Here is a 13,974-nt window from a genome sequence, read left to right as displayed (position 1 = left end):
CCAAAAGTTTTTTGGGGGGGGCAAAAATTTTTGGCCGGGTCCCCGGAAAATTTGGGCGGCCCCCAAAAAGGGGTGGGGAAAAAAACAGAGGTCCCCCCAAAAAAAATTTCTCAGGGGGGAGGGATGTTTCCCCACAAAATGGGGGTTTTTTTTCCCAAGGGGGGGGTTTTTTTAGTTTGGCCCCCCTTTTTTCAGAAGGGGGGGAAATTTTAAAAGGGGCCGCGAAAGTTAATTAAAAAAGGCCCCCCCCACCTCAAAAGGGCCCTTTTTGGGGCCGGGGGCCCCCCCCCCCCCCCGGTTAAAACCCCCGCCCCCTCCCCTTTTAAACCCCCCCCCCCCCCCCCCCTGGTGGCCCGTCAGGCGACCAAGAAGCTCAAGTCGCTCGACCCGAAGCAGCGGCAGGCGGTCGAGGTGCTCACCAAGGGCATCATCAACAAGCTGCTGCACGCGCCGATGACCTACCTCCGCTCGGACGATGCCGACGGGACAAAGGCGACCGTCGACCAGATCAACGCCCTCTTCCAGACGGGCGACCGCGCGGACGACAATCGCCGCGGCGGGCGGCGCTGAGTGTCTGGACTCTCCTCACATCGGCTCTACCCCCTCTTCTCTGCTCGCCGACCCACCGCGCCAATCCAACCCCCTACCCACCCTCCGACACACATGCTCCGACACATGCGATGCCCGACACATGCGCGGTGCGCGTTGTGCGTCAGGGCGACACTCGACTCGAGACACCGACGCCGGCGGGTGCCGAGGCCCTATCTTCTGTGCGAGGGTGTTTGTGTTTTTTGTAAGATGATTCTGCGATTGCGTTGTTGTGAGATGTGAGGAGTGAGCTCCGACAGACGAGAGACGACCAGAGAGGACACAGTGGACAAACTGATAGTTTTCTCAAACTTCCAAAACTTGCTACTTGGGCTTGGGAATTGGGACGTTGGGATCCACGTCCTGCGTCACGTTCACGAGCGAGCGGTTCGCGATCGCGTGCCGTGTATGGCTATGGGGTGCCGCACCAAAAGACAAAGAGGATCCTGCCGGCTGCCGTGGCCTCGCCCTAGATCGATCTAGGTGCGAGGCGGCGCGGCATCCTCGAAGTCGATCCCGAGAGCGTTGCCGATGCGGCGCAAGCGGAAGAGCTCCTTCTCGGCGCACAGCACTGTCGCGGTGCCCGAGTTGCCGATACGGCCCGAGCGGCCGGCGGCGTGGAGGTAGTCCTCTGCGCTGCTCGGCAGGTCGAACAGGTAGACGTGGGAGCACTCTGGGATGTCGAGTCCGCGCGCGCCGAGCGGCGTCGAGAGGAGGAGGCGGCGCGAGCCTGCGGTGTGAAGACGCCAAGGTCGGGGCGGGGAGACGGCGCCGTGCCGTTGCATTCGGGGCATCGAGAGACTGCGGACGGCTCGAGCACTAGACGGACACCGCATGGTGCATCGGAGTACAGCGGCGAGGACAGCCGAGTGCGCGTGTCCTCTCAATCTGTGGGGTGTGCTGCCGAGTGCGCGAGTCAGAGCACATCGATCTGTACTCAACTAGGCGCTACGAGCCGTGGGGAGATATGGGGAGATATGTGGAGATCGATCTGTACTCAACTAGGCGCTACGAGCCGTCGCGGAGGGACGCGACGGCGCGTGCGCGCTGGCGGAGCGTCGACTCGTCGGAGAGGATCTCTGGCGGCTCCGGCTGCAGCACGCCGCCGACCGCCTGCGATCTCGGGCACGCCGGGGGGATTGGCGGGTGCCTCCTCGGGTGCCAGGCGACGGCAGCACAGATGCCTCGGCGATCCGCTCGAGAGGGCGGCCCGCCTTCACAAACACGATGGCGGCGCGCAGAGACGGGTCGTCGCGCCTAGTCCCATACCTCCAGAGTCTCGAACCCAGTGTGGGTTCGGTCCCGTGGGTGGTGCGGTAGTGGTCGTCGCGCCTTGCAGCAATAGTACAGTGAGAGAGTACGGTGCGGAGCAGTGTGCAGTGTAGTGTGGTATAGAATGGTGTAGTCTTGTTGTGTAGTCTAGACAGCACAGTGCGGGGACTTCACTACAGTGCAGTGATGTCGCTCCTCAGCAAGACGCGGAGAGCCGCGACTCGACGAGGCGTCTCGCAGACCGCCACCAGATGGCGCAGCTGTTCCGGCACCTGGGGGGAGGGGGGGGAAGGGGAAGGGGGAAGGGGGAAGGGGGAAGGGGGAAGGGGGAGGGGGGGGGGGGAGAGTGAGGGTGAGGGGGTGAGGGTAGGGGTGAGGGGCAGGGTGAGGGTGAGGGGTGAGGGTGAGGGGTGAGGGTGAGGGGATGCCGCAGCCGCTCTCTCACCGGCTGCTCCGGCTGCGAGGTATGGGGAGATATGGGGAGATATGGGGAGATATGGGCACGCTCACCGGCTGCTCCGGCTGCGAGGTATGGGGAGATATGGGGAGATGTGGGGAGATATGGGCACGCTCACCGGCTGCTCCGGCTGCGAGGTATGGGGAGATATGGGGAGATGTGGGGAGATATGGGCACGCTCACCGGCTGCTCCGGCTGCGAGGTATGGGGAGATATGGGGAGATGTGGGGAGATATGGGCACGCTCACCGGCTGCTCCGGCTGCGAGGTATGGGGAGATATGGGGAGATATGGGCACTACGCTCACCGGCTGCTCCGGCTGCGAGTGGATGAGCATCGGCTCGGTGCCGCACCAGCGCTGCGCCACCGCCTGCTCGACAAGGAGGCTGCGACTACACCAACAGCAGCAGCAGCAGCGGCGGCAGCAGCAACGAGAACAGTCACACTATGAAGAGTGAGGTCTCGGCCCGCCTGCTTGACAAAGTGGTTCCGCTGCGGCAGCGACGCGGAGACGAAGACGGTCTGCCGAGGCTCGGGCCCACAGCGCGCCGCGAGCACGCGCTCGAGCGCTGCGCGCGTCTCCGGCGCACTCAGCGCCGCGTCGACTTCGTCCACAACCAGCGTGCGCAGCGAGCCTGCGCCGGGAGAGATGTGGGGAGATGTGGGGAGAGGTTGGGAGATGCGGGGAGATGTGGGGAGATGTGGGGAGATGTGGGGAGATGCGGGGAGATATGAGGACCATCGAGCCTTCCTCGGAGAGGACATCAGAGGTGCGGATTGGACCAATCCGCATGACGTCCCACACCCTCCCCCGCCCGCCCGCCCGCCCGCCTTTCTCATTTGCCATGGTGCGCTCCCCCGAGACTTCCCCTCGTCGCGGGGGGTAGCACGGACGAGAAGGGGAGCCGGCGAAATCGGAGCATCGCGTTGACGACACACGCGGGCTGCGGAACACAGCTGGAGAACACGGGGAGACAGCGGGATGGAGTGCAATGGAGTGGAATACGTGTGCGCCCGAGTGCGAGTCTCTCGGGACACGGGTCGCTCCTCCGCAGCTAGGGGCTGCGAGCCGAGCTGCAGCCGCCCGCAGGAGAGGAGGGCGTCCACCTGCTGCATGTTGCCGACGATCACCTGCGGCGGTGGAATTCAAGCTGAAGCTGGACGGGATTGGACTCTGCTTGAAGTGGGCCGACCACCTGCGGCGGCTGCGCCCGGATCCACACGCGCTGCCGCCGCGCCGCCGACCCGTCGAGCAGGGCCATCACCAGCGGCCGGTCCGGGCTGCCTGCCGCCAGCCTCCGTGCGACCCGCGCCACCTGCAGGAGAGCTCCGCGAAGGTTCGGAGAGCGCTCCGAAGGTTGGAGGAGGTTGGAGAGGGCGAATCGCGACCTGGGCGGCTAGCTCGCGCGAGGGGGCGAGCACGAGCGCCTGCACCGATGCGCTCGGCCGCAGAGAGGCGAGCAGCGGCAGCATGTACGCGAGCGTCTTGCCTGAGCCCGTCTGAGCGAGCACGACGGCGTCGCGCCGATCGATGAGCGGGCCGATGGCGGTAGCCTGCACGGGGGTGGCATGCGTGTAGCCGAGCGCCTCGGTCCGATCCACGAGCCATTCGGGCAGCGGCAGCTCGCTGAACGAGGGGCCAGAGGCAGCAGCGGCGGCGGGTGAGACAGATGGTCTGGCACACGTGCTGGCGATCGGGCGCCGCGGAGACTGCAGGCCGCCGACAGAGGGCTGGAGGGCGAGGAGGCTGAGCACGATGCGTGCCATGTCCGTGCAGGAGCGTGGGTATCTAGATATTTGTCCCTCCCAAGAGCGCGGTGGAGGAGCAAAGAAGAATTTTACAACGCTCCCTCGCACAACACTGGGCACGGGACTGGCGCGCACTGGCACTAACACAGGTACACCACGGGAGCCGCCTAAGCGACTCCTGCGAGGGTGGCGAGGCACTTAGCTCCGTGCACCCGCCCACCCCCGCCACAGGCAAGCTCATTCACGACCTGCTCTGCGATGGCCGTGTGAAGAACGACTGAGATGCGCTGCTTCTGCAGCCCCAGCCAGCTCTTGGTGGTCCAAGTCACCTCATCGAGGTACTGGGCCCGCGTCAGCTTGTTCTGTAGCACGTCCGCCGCCCTCCGGAGGATCTCACGGACCCCCTTTCCGAACCCGCCGAACGGTTCGAACAGCAGCAGCTGCACTTCGACGCCCTTGTCTTCCCTGGCGTAGCGATAATCCCCGCCGTAGGACGGTATGCGGCGGTCGCCGCCCACCACCCTGCCCCCCCTGGTATGCCAGCGCCCAGTCCCTTGCCCTCTCTCGCCCTTGCTCTTCCTCTCCCCCTCCATGCCGCCCCCCCCGTACCCCTCCCCCTCCCCCCCCCCTCCTCCTCTCCCCCCCCCTCCCCCTGCCCCCCACCTCCCTCTCCCTCCTCGCAGTAGGGCCCATGCCCCATGACCATGTTCCGGTAGAATGATTCAGTGTTGCCGAAAGCGACAAAAGCGCCCTTCCGACCGTGCTCCCCGCTCTGTCCCCGCTGCTGCTGAGGGAACAGACGACCTTGACGTCTCCGCAATAGTGCGTGCCGTCCTTGCCAATGTTGTCCGCGTCCACGTCGGGTTGTTTGTTGTAACTCTGACCGAGGTGGGCTTTCGGCTCCATTCGCACAGCGGTGCCCCACGCGGCGCGTAGGGCGAGGATGAGGCGTCGAAGCGTGTACTTGTGTCTGGTGTTGTGGCCCTGCTGCGGTACGTTGACAGCAGCGTCGCCATACTCGTCGTGGGTCTTCCCATTCCGAGTCTTCTTGCCCGCCGCCGCGGCCTGGCAGGCCACGTCGAGGGGGGGAGACCCAGGCGGCGCTGCACCGAAAGACGCATCGCCCAAGTCTCCATTCGCATGTCATCCCGAATTGGGATGGCGTTGAGGAAGGCGCCGGCGCCATCCTGGCTCACCGCCACGAAGCGGACTGCCTCCCGCCAAGCTGCATGCCTCGCCCGCTCCCTGCCCTTGGCCTGCGCCTTGCCCTTCTTGCCGCGAGGAGCAGACCGCGATCCCGCGGAGCCCTCCTTGGCGAGCTCCACGGCGAGGTCGCGCCAGTTCCTGTTGTGGACCACCGTCGTGAAGCGCCGCTGCGCCTGGTGTAGGAACTCGTGCTTGGACGTGAACTCGGCGAGGGGCAGCAGCTCCTTGGCCTCGACGAGAGTATGCGGCCGGAAGCGCGAGAGCGCCACCCTCGTAGCCGGCTCCGGCGGCCGCGCGGAGGCGCACAGCTTCTCGCCCTCGTCGGGCTCGTCCCACGGCTCCACCTCGACTTCCGGGCCTGCCCGTCGTGCCACCGACCAGGTCAAAGTACTCCGCCTCCGTCTTGTCGTCCCACTCCTTCCACGTCGCCGTGATCTCGCCGTGCTCCTTCTTGAGCCTGTCATGCGCCGCCCGCAGCTCGTCGAAATCGGAGCCCGGCGCCTTGCTCACGTCAAGGTCGCGGAAAGGAGCATGCAGCTGGCGCATGGGCCCAGCGACGAGCGCCCACGTGCCAATCCACGCCGGCTCGCGAATGTCGACGGCGCTGGTGAGGCCCATGCCGCCCATCTTGACGGGCAGGCGCGCCTGCTTGCGCGCGCGCTCCCAGCGTGTGCCGGCGGCGCCGACCCGCGCCCCGCCGACGAGCTTGTATAGCGCCGTGTCAATCAGCTCGTCGTGCCTCTCGGCGGCGGGGAGGGTGACCGACGGCGGCATGGCGCGAAGGAAGAAGGTGAGCGTCGTGTTGCTGCAGAAGCGCAGCAGGACCTGCATCACCTGCTGCGCCGTGTGGATCTCGTCCTTCGTGTCGCGCAGCTTGAGGATGCCCTCGAGCGGCTTGAGCGCCCTCTCGACTCTCACCACGAGCTCCGTCTTCCGCCATTCGTCATCGCCGAGGTACGCCCCGAGCACGCGGATGCCTCGCAGGGTGCCGCCCGCGTACTTGCCGTCGGGAGGCGCCGCCGGCGTGCCCCTCACGCTCGGGTAGTCGCGCACCGCCTCGAGCGACGCGGGGTCGGGAGCCCAGATCTGACGCTTGCTGACGTTGCTCTCCACCCCGCTCCACTTCTGAGCAAGGGCGTCGCCTTCGAGCATCGCCTCGAGCGCGGGCCTCGGCGCGTCCGCGACGTAGGTGTCATCAACGGCTAAAATGAGGGCGGACGGGTTGCGCACTTGCATCTCGAGGAGCGTCCAGTGGTAGCCGATGGCGCAGGAAAATCACAAGGCGCCAAGGGGGGGGGTCAAGTATGTTACATCATAGCGCACCTGCAGAGGACTCTCTAGACACGTTCCGGACATTCTCTTCCAACCTTCTGGACATCTTCTGGACATCTTCTGGACACCTTCTGGACATCTTCTCTTCTGGACCTTCTGGACATGTCTGGACGCTCCACAAACCCTATTTGTCGCCACCGGCCTCTTGGCGTGGCTCCACCTGCGCGAGCTCCACCTCCTGGTATGGCTCCACTCGGACCGTGACGCGCTCCTCGCGCGCCCTGCTCCGCCTCTTCCTCGTCTGCCGTCGGTATACGAGCGCGCAGCTGCAGCCGATCGCGGCGACGAGGACGATGGCCCCAGCACTCGACCCCACCGCGATCGCAAGGGTGTCGGCCCCGCTGGTCTCTTGGCCTCCCGGGCCCGGCGGGGGAGGTTGGGACGGCGGCGAGGGAGGTTGCGGTGGCGCCGACGGCGGTGATGGCGGTGGAGACGGCGGGGGCGGCGATGGAGGGGGCGGCGAGGGCGGGGGTGGCGAGGGCGGGGGCGGGCTTGGCGGGGGCGGCGATGGAGGGGGCGGGGAGGGCGGCGGCGGTGAGGGTGGTGGCGGCGATTGAGGCGGCGATGGAGGGGGCGGCGAGGGAGGCGGGTAGTTGCACTCAGGAGGAAAGGAACCCGAGGTGCAGACATTGGGAAGGGCGGGCAGGGGGCAGGCAAAGTGGTTGGTGCCGCCCAGCTCGCAGCTCTGCCTCTCCTCTCGGGGGTCCAGCCGCAGGTCGTTGAGCTGCGACGGCACAGTGCCGGAGATGTCATTGTCTTCCAGGTGAAGATATCTCAGCAGCGAGAGCTTGCCCATCTCGGAAGGGATGGTGCCGGAGATGGAGTTGCTGTGCAGACTAAGATGCTCCAACTTCGAGAGCTTGCTCGTATCCGGAGGGATGGTGCCCGAGATGGAGGTGTTGTACAGGTAAAGAAGCTGCAGCTGCGAGAGCTTGCTCATCTCCGAAGGGATGGTGCCCGAGATGGAGTTGAATTCCAGGTAAAGCATCTTCAGCTGCGAGATGCCGCCCAGCTGCGGAGGGATCGTCCCCGACAGCCCTTGGTCGGCCAGATTCACCGAGGTGGCCCCGCCATAGAAGGTGCCGTCGCACAGCGACGTGCCATACACGAAGGTAGGGCAGTTGCCATAGCATGGCACGCTGTTGTCGCAGATCGTGCCTGCGGCGTCGCAGCGATCCGCCAGCAGGAGGAGCGCGAGCGGGGCGAGGCGCGCCGAGGAAGAGCAAACCGCCGCCAGAAGCGTAAGAACGAGCGAGTTTGCCAGCGTCATGGCGGGCGATTGTGAAAGTTGAGCTCGCGTCGCCGCGCAGCCGCCGGAGAGCGCGTGCTTTGCACCAGCGCGGGAATCTGCAGGTGCGGTCGAGGCCGAGGACTCACCAGAGGCCTGCATGAAAAAATATTAAAGAAGGGAAGGGAGCCGCCGAGTGAGAGCGTGTCGTTGGATTGACCTTGATTGCGACCGCCCATTTGTTTTAAAATTAGTGACCGAACTTCAGAACTTTGAGGGCGTGATGTATGGCCCTGCTTTCGCTATATCATACAAAATGAACTCGGGGGGTCAAACCCAAGCGGGTCCTCCTCCCAATCCCGGCGCCCACCCTCCGCGTCGTCCTGCTCATCGTGCGCGTCGAGCACCTGCCGAGGGTAGGCTAAAATGAGGGCGGACGGGTTGCGCACTTGCATCTCGAGGAGCGTCCAGTGGTAGCCGATGGCGAAGAAGAACGGTCCGAGCGGGTCCCCCTGCGCGCATCCCTCGGCCGACATGAAGACATTGCCTTCGCCGTCCCGCGCCTCCTCGTTGAAGAGGAAGAGGCGGCGCGGGACCTTGTACCACAGCGCCACCGTGGGGATGAGCTCGGGGTACCAGCGACGCAGGCCAGCAAAGATGGCCTCTCGTGAGATGGAGTTGAAGCCGTTCTTCTTGTCGTCCGAGGCGACGGCGTGGCCCGGGTTGCGCCGCTCTGACAGAAGCTGCACGGCGACCTCGGCGCCGCCTGCGAGGCCCACGCCAACCTGCAGAGGGATGTTGCAGTCCTTGACGCGCGCCTCCGCCTCCGCCTCCGACATGCCCAGGCCGCCTTCCGCGAGCGGGCGGCGGCAGATTTCGCGCATGTCGTCGACAATGAGGCGGCGCGAGTCGGCGGTGCGGCCGGTAAACAGGTCGCACATGTCAGAGCTGCGGTGTTTCATGAGGACCCGGTTGGCGAGGCGGCGGATGGCTGCAGGGATGCCGATGGGGCGGGTGCCGGTGACGTTGCCCATGTCGTCTCGCTTCTCGATCCCGAGCAGCTGGAGGTCGCCCCAGAGCGCGGCGGCGCTGTCGTGCACCCTGCCCTGGTTGAGGCCACGATGTCGAACAGGATCTCCCTCACGTCCGGGCCCGAGTAGTGCAGGAACTCGAGCTCCTCGTAGCTGACGCCGTCCACGGACATGGCGCGCGCCTTGGGGACGGAGTGGAAGACCTCCCAGAAGGCCTTCCTGTACTCGGCGGAGTTGGTCGCGTAGCGCCTCACGCCGCCGAGGGGCTCAGGTACCGGCTCGAAGGTGCTGGGAGGCGGCGGCCCGTCTCGTTGAGGATGGAGGGAGCGGAGCGTGTTGCGCGCCAGCGCCTGTTCTTCGGAGAGCGTGCCGTCTGCGTGTCCGTCGTCGAAGAGGCCCGTGTCGGCGATCGGGTTGGTGGAGAAGCGCGCGCAGGCCTTTGAGAGGTAGCCGGAGTTGGCGAGGCTGAGGACGACGGCGAGGAGGTGAGCGTCGTGGTCAGGCCCCGCCTTCGCGCTGCGGCCGGCTCCGCCACCCTCCGTCGCCGGCAGGCCCGCCGCCGCCCGCCGCTGCTGCTCCTGTTCTGCTGCGGCGCGTTCCTGCTTCACGCGAGCCCGCCTCGCCTCCTCCGCCTCGGCGGCCTCCTGCTGCAAAGAAGAAAATCGTTTTCCCACAGATCATCCGGCCCGCTGGGTGCGCTCCTCAGCTCCCCGGCCCTGGATGTGAGGTTACCGACTGCACTCCAAGTGCTCCACAAGTGCTTCAGGCTTTACACCTTCGCCGTTTGTGTGTTTTTTCTTTCTTTTTATCTTCGCCACCCTTTACATCTAGAAGAGAGACCTCTCTCTCTCTACATCTAACAAACACAAATCTCTCTTACATCTTGCGCCGTCATAAACTGCGTGGACTTGTCACTTGAGCCTCTATGATTAGTAGACCGTCTGCGCAGCTAGGGTGCCCGCCCACAGGAACCAAAAGAAAATAGCTTTCCGACTCAAAAAGAGCCACATACATTGAAAAAGGGATGATGTTGGATGTTCAATAGGAGCGAGGCCTCTTCCGTTGGGGGACCGAGTGAATAGGAAACGAGGATTTCCCATTGTGTCCCCTTCGCGTGCGAGCGTGACACTGCACTTGGCGCCGAGCGGCCCCCGCGGCCCAGACCTTGTGCAGGCCTACCCTCATTGAGCACGCCGGTCCGGACCGACGGCGCTCGGTGTGGAGCAAGCAAGACCCCCCCCTCCCCCCCATCGGCGCGCGCCCGAGCTTTGAACGGCCGCCAGGAGCACCAAGAGGACTGCTCATGGCTGCACTCAAGTGGGCTTCGACCGGCCTCGGCGGGGGGGGCGGGTTGTCCCGGTTGCGGACGCCTTCTGCAGCCCCCTGGGATGGGGACAGCACCCCCCAAAACTGCCCCCCGGCGGCATACAGCACTGCCAGCCAGCCTCTTCCTCCTCCTCAAGGGCTGTACTATGTGGCCATATTTGGCACACGGCACACGGCACCGCGTCTCGTCAACTCAGCCGCGGAGAACAGGCGGTGCTGTGCGCGAAAACGCGCGCGATCTCGTACTTTTCAAGGCTGGATCCGGCCATTCCAAGGGTATACCTTTGAGAATCCCCAGCGTTCCTCCCTCCTAGTCACAACGATCTCGCAAACTCAATATCTCGACTCTCGAACACGATCACGAAGATCGGATTGAAGATCCCTCACACCAAGATCGTGCAGGGCGGGGACACATGTCCCTAAATCCCATCTCGTCTCAGAGTTTGACCGTTTTTATTTATTTCACGAAGATCGAAGTGCTGCGATCGGTTCCATCTCGGACGGTTCGCCACCATTTCTTTCTTTTTTTGGGCCCTGACCCCTGTGGGCACCCTCTAGCGCAGCGCTCTCGGAGAGGCGCTTTGTACTCGGGTATTTGGATGGCAGCTTGGTAGCGGGGGGGGGCCGCCGGAGGCTGGTTACTGATACTCTCGCATGGGACACACAAGAAAGAGGCTGTACCTGTTCGCTGTTGGCTGAACCCTGTGCTGCTCGGATGCTCGGTCGCCGGGTGGTCGGGTGCAATCGGACTGCCAAAGCCCTCTGCCACTCTCTGCTCTGAATGAAGTTTGAAGCTGCGTCGGGACAGCGGCGACTCCGCCCCGTCGCCAACTACCGCGCGTCGCTACACATGCCTCCCTCCGCCCTCCCACCCGCCGGCCGCCTCGCCGCCGCGCATGAAGCTTCATCCGATTATCCGTTGTGGCCGTCGCCTCGCAACGGTGGCGGCGGTCGCCGTCACGCGACCAGCGGGGGCGGCTCCATCTCGGGGATGCCGCCCGGCCGAAAGCGCGCGGCGTTGAAGGCGTCGAAGAGCGGGCGCGTGAGGCTCCAGCCCGCCAGCTGCTCGTCGCTCACGCTCGCGCCGTCCACCAGCGTCGTTGCATCGTCCGACGGCGCGGCGACGGCCGGCGCCGCGGGCGCGGGCGCCACCGACGTGGGCGTCGCCGCGGCGCCGCCGGGCGGGCCCCGCGAGGGGGGGCCGCCGCCGCCACCACCGCGCACGGGGGTCGCCCCCCACCCGCCCCCGCCCATGCCGCCGCCGCCGCCGCCGCCGCCCCAGCCGGTGCCGGTGGGCGCGCGTTGCTGCCGCTGCGCAAAGCTAAAGCTGCCCGCCGGGGCTGCCCCGCCGCCGCCGCCGCCGCCAAAGCCGCCGCCGCCAAAGCTGCTGCCGCCACCGCCAAACCCCGCGCCCGGCGGCGCGCGTGCCTGCCCGCCGCCGGCCGGCGGCCCATGCGAGAAGCGGCACTGGTCGCCGTAGCGGCAGCGGCCCGTCGCCGCGAACGTCCGGCACGGCACTGACGAGGTTGCGGCACCGCCGCCGAAGCTGCCGCCGCCGCTGCCGCCGCCGCCGCCGCCGCCGCCCTTGCCCGTGGCGTGCGAGAAGCGGCACTGGTCGCCGTAGCGGCAGCGGCCCGTCGCCGCAAACGTCCGGCACGGCACCTCGTTCCGACCGGTTGGCTCGGCGGCCATGTCGGTCGAGAGGGCGTCGAACCGGTTTCCGCCGCCGCGCTGGCCGCCTCCAAAGGCACTCTGCGAGGACCGCCCGCCGCCTCCCCCGCCAAATGCGCTGCTCCCGCCTCGGAAGCCGCTGCTGTTGCCGCCGCCACTCCCGAAGCCACCACCGCCGCCAAAGGCGCTCGAGCCGCCGCCACCACCAAAGGCACCGCCCGAGCTGCCGCCGCCCCCAAACGCACTTGCGCTGCCGCTAAAGGCGCTCGAACCGCCGCCGCCGCCGCGAGAGCCGCCCCTTGAGCCGCCAGTCGAGCGGGCTGCCTGGCCGAATGCGGACATATGCACGCACTTTTTTGTATGTCGAGAGCTTGAGTGCGGGCGCACGGCCCCGGCGGGTCAGTCGTGGGCTTATTCAGGTCTCTTTTTTCGAAAAGAAATCCCGCGTGGCGAGGTTTGCGTCTCCGGATGGTCCCGCGCCGGCACCGGCCCCGGTTGGCCAGAGCCCCGTCATACCTCTCACCGCTCTCCGCACCACTCTCGAGCGCTCATGCGTGTGTGTCAGCAGGAGCAAAGCTCCCCACACACGCGACAGCATAAACGGCGATGGCACTGCGAGTCCCACAAAACGGCACTGCGAGTCCACGCCGGCGGCAACGCTTGTCCGTCGCCGCGCGTCTCACCGCGCGTTGGCGCGCGCCTCCGCCTCCTCTTGCTCTTGGAAGATGGCGGAGGACATGCTGCCCGCCGACTCGGTGGGCAGCTTCTTTGCGACCGAAGCCTGGGCCGGCCCCCGCGCCTGCCCGCGCCGCGAGGCCTCAGAGGGGGCAGAGGGGGGGGGACGGGACGGGACGGGAGGAGGGGGAGGGACGGGACGGAGGGGGGGAGGTTCGCACCGCAACCTCTGCACGGTCCCTTGCCATGGCCGCCTTCATCGCCTCGCGGTCCGCCTGGGAGAGGCCGGCCCACGCAGGGTGAGACCCGACGCCGCGCGCGCCCCACCCGCCTCGCGTCCGCTCGCCGCTCCGCCTTTTGCTTCGCGACGCGCTCCGCTGCCTCGCGCTTCCGCGCCTCGAGCTCGGCGCGGCGCCGCTCCTCCTGTGCCTGGGCGACCGCCAGAGTGAGCGCCGCCACCGCCGCCGCCTGCGCCGCCGCCTGCGCCGCCGGGTCGTCGCTCGGTGGCAGCTCGAGGAACTCGCGCTCCACGATGCGCCTGGAGCGGGAGCGCGGGCAAGCCCTGAGGGTGCGGGCTGTGGGCGCGGCACCAAGTGTGTGCTCGGCGCATCGCGCGAGTCGCGCGAGCCCGGGGGCTAGAAGGCAGGGGCCACGACGGCAAGGCGGCCTGAAGGACCGCCGAGGGACGCGTGCCGTCTGGGTAGGGCGGTCGTGTCAGGGCGCGACGCGTCTCTGCTTCCGCATCTAGAGCACGGCGCGCCAGCCATGCGCGACCAGGAACTGCCGCGCCCCTACAGCGGGGCGCTCCACACGCGACTGAGGCGCTGCGCAGACCCTCTAAGCTGCCTCTCGGCTGCCTCCTCTCGGCTGCCTCTCGGCCGCCTCTCGGCTGCCTCTCGGCCGCCTCTCGGCTGCCTCTCGGCCGCCTCTCGGCCGCCTCTCGGCCGCCTCTCGGCCGCCTCTCGGCCGCCTCTCGGCCGCCTCTCGGCTGCCTCTCGGCCGCCTCTCGGCCGCCTCTCGGCTGCCTCTCGGCCGCCTCTCGGCTGCCTCTCGGCCGCCTCTCGGCTGCCTCTCGGCCGCCTCTCGGCCGCCTCTCGGCCGCCTCTCGGCTGCCTCTCGGCCGCCTCTCGGCCGCCTCTCGGCCGCCTCTCGGCCGCCTCTCGGCCGCCTCTCGGCCGCCTCTCGGCCGCCTCTCGGCCGCCTCTCGGCCGCCTCTCGGCCGCCTCTCGGCCGCCTCTCGGCTGCCTCTCGGCTGCCTCTCGGCTGCCTCTCGGCCGCCTCTCGGCTGCCTCTCGGCTGCATCTCGGCTGCATCTCGGCTGCATCTCGCCGGGGACGTGCACGAGGCCCTCAGCGACAAGCTTGTTGGAGAGGCGCATCCGGCGGTACTTTGGCTCCGCCGGAGCCTGAGCCAAGAGGCACGCGTGAGGCAGGGCAAGGC

At 67.1% G+C, this 13,974-nt stretch overlaps 3 protein-coding genes across 3 annotated transcripts in view; all 3 read right to left on the bottom strand.

Annotated features, from left to right (window-relative positions):
* Positions 1–1,067: 1,067 nt before the first annotated feature.
* On the bottom strand, positions 1,068–1,382 carry EMIHUDRAFT_309730 (ATP-dependent RNA helicase; the record flags this gene model as incomplete). Its single annotated transcript, XM_005782415.1, has 1 exon — positions 1,068–1,382. The coding sequence occupies one exon, from the start codon at positions 1,380–1,382 to the stop codon at positions 1,068–1,070; it is 315 nt and encodes a 104-aa protein (XP_005782472.1).
* A 5,951-nt stretch (positions 1,383–7,333) lies between these two features.
* EMIHUDRAFT_46968 (hypothetical protein) lies at positions 7,334–7,663 on the bottom strand (the record flags this gene model as incomplete). Its single annotated transcript, XM_005782414.1, has 1 exon — positions 7,334–7,663. A coding segment is annotated over one exon (330 nt), but the record flags the coding sequence as incomplete, so codon positions are not given.
* Positions 7,664–12,275: 4,612 nt separating this feature from the next.
* EMIHUDRAFT_415365 (hypothetical protein) overlaps positions 12,276–13,974 on the bottom strand; it is a 5,175-nt gene continuing 3,476 nt past the window's right edge. The window contains exons 6-10 of the mRNA XM_005782413.1: positions 13,864–13,941; positions 13,295–13,325; positions 12,889–13,072; positions 12,756–12,809; positions 12,276–12,658 (exon numbers count right to left, since the gene is read on the bottom strand). Coding sequence (XP_005782470.1) covers positions 12,539–12,658; positions 12,756–12,809; positions 12,889–13,072; positions 13,295–13,325; positions 13,864–13,941 — 467 coding nt within the window. The 3' untranslated portion in view covers positions 12,276–12,538. The remainder of the gene's footprint in view (positions 12,659–12,755; positions 12,810–12,888; positions 13,073–13,294; positions 13,326–13,863; positions 13,942–13,974) is intronic.

Source organism: Emiliania huxleyi (genome assembly GCF_000372725.1).
Source record: "Emiliania huxleyi CCMP1516 chromosome Unknown EMIHUscaffold_19, whole genome shotgun sequence".
Lineage (NCBI taxonomy): Eukaryota > Haptophyta > Isochrysidales > Noelaerhabdaceae > Emiliania > Emiliania huxleyi.
Note: the sequence above shows the minus strand (reverse complement) of the source record. Positions and strands in the feature narration are given on the sequence as shown.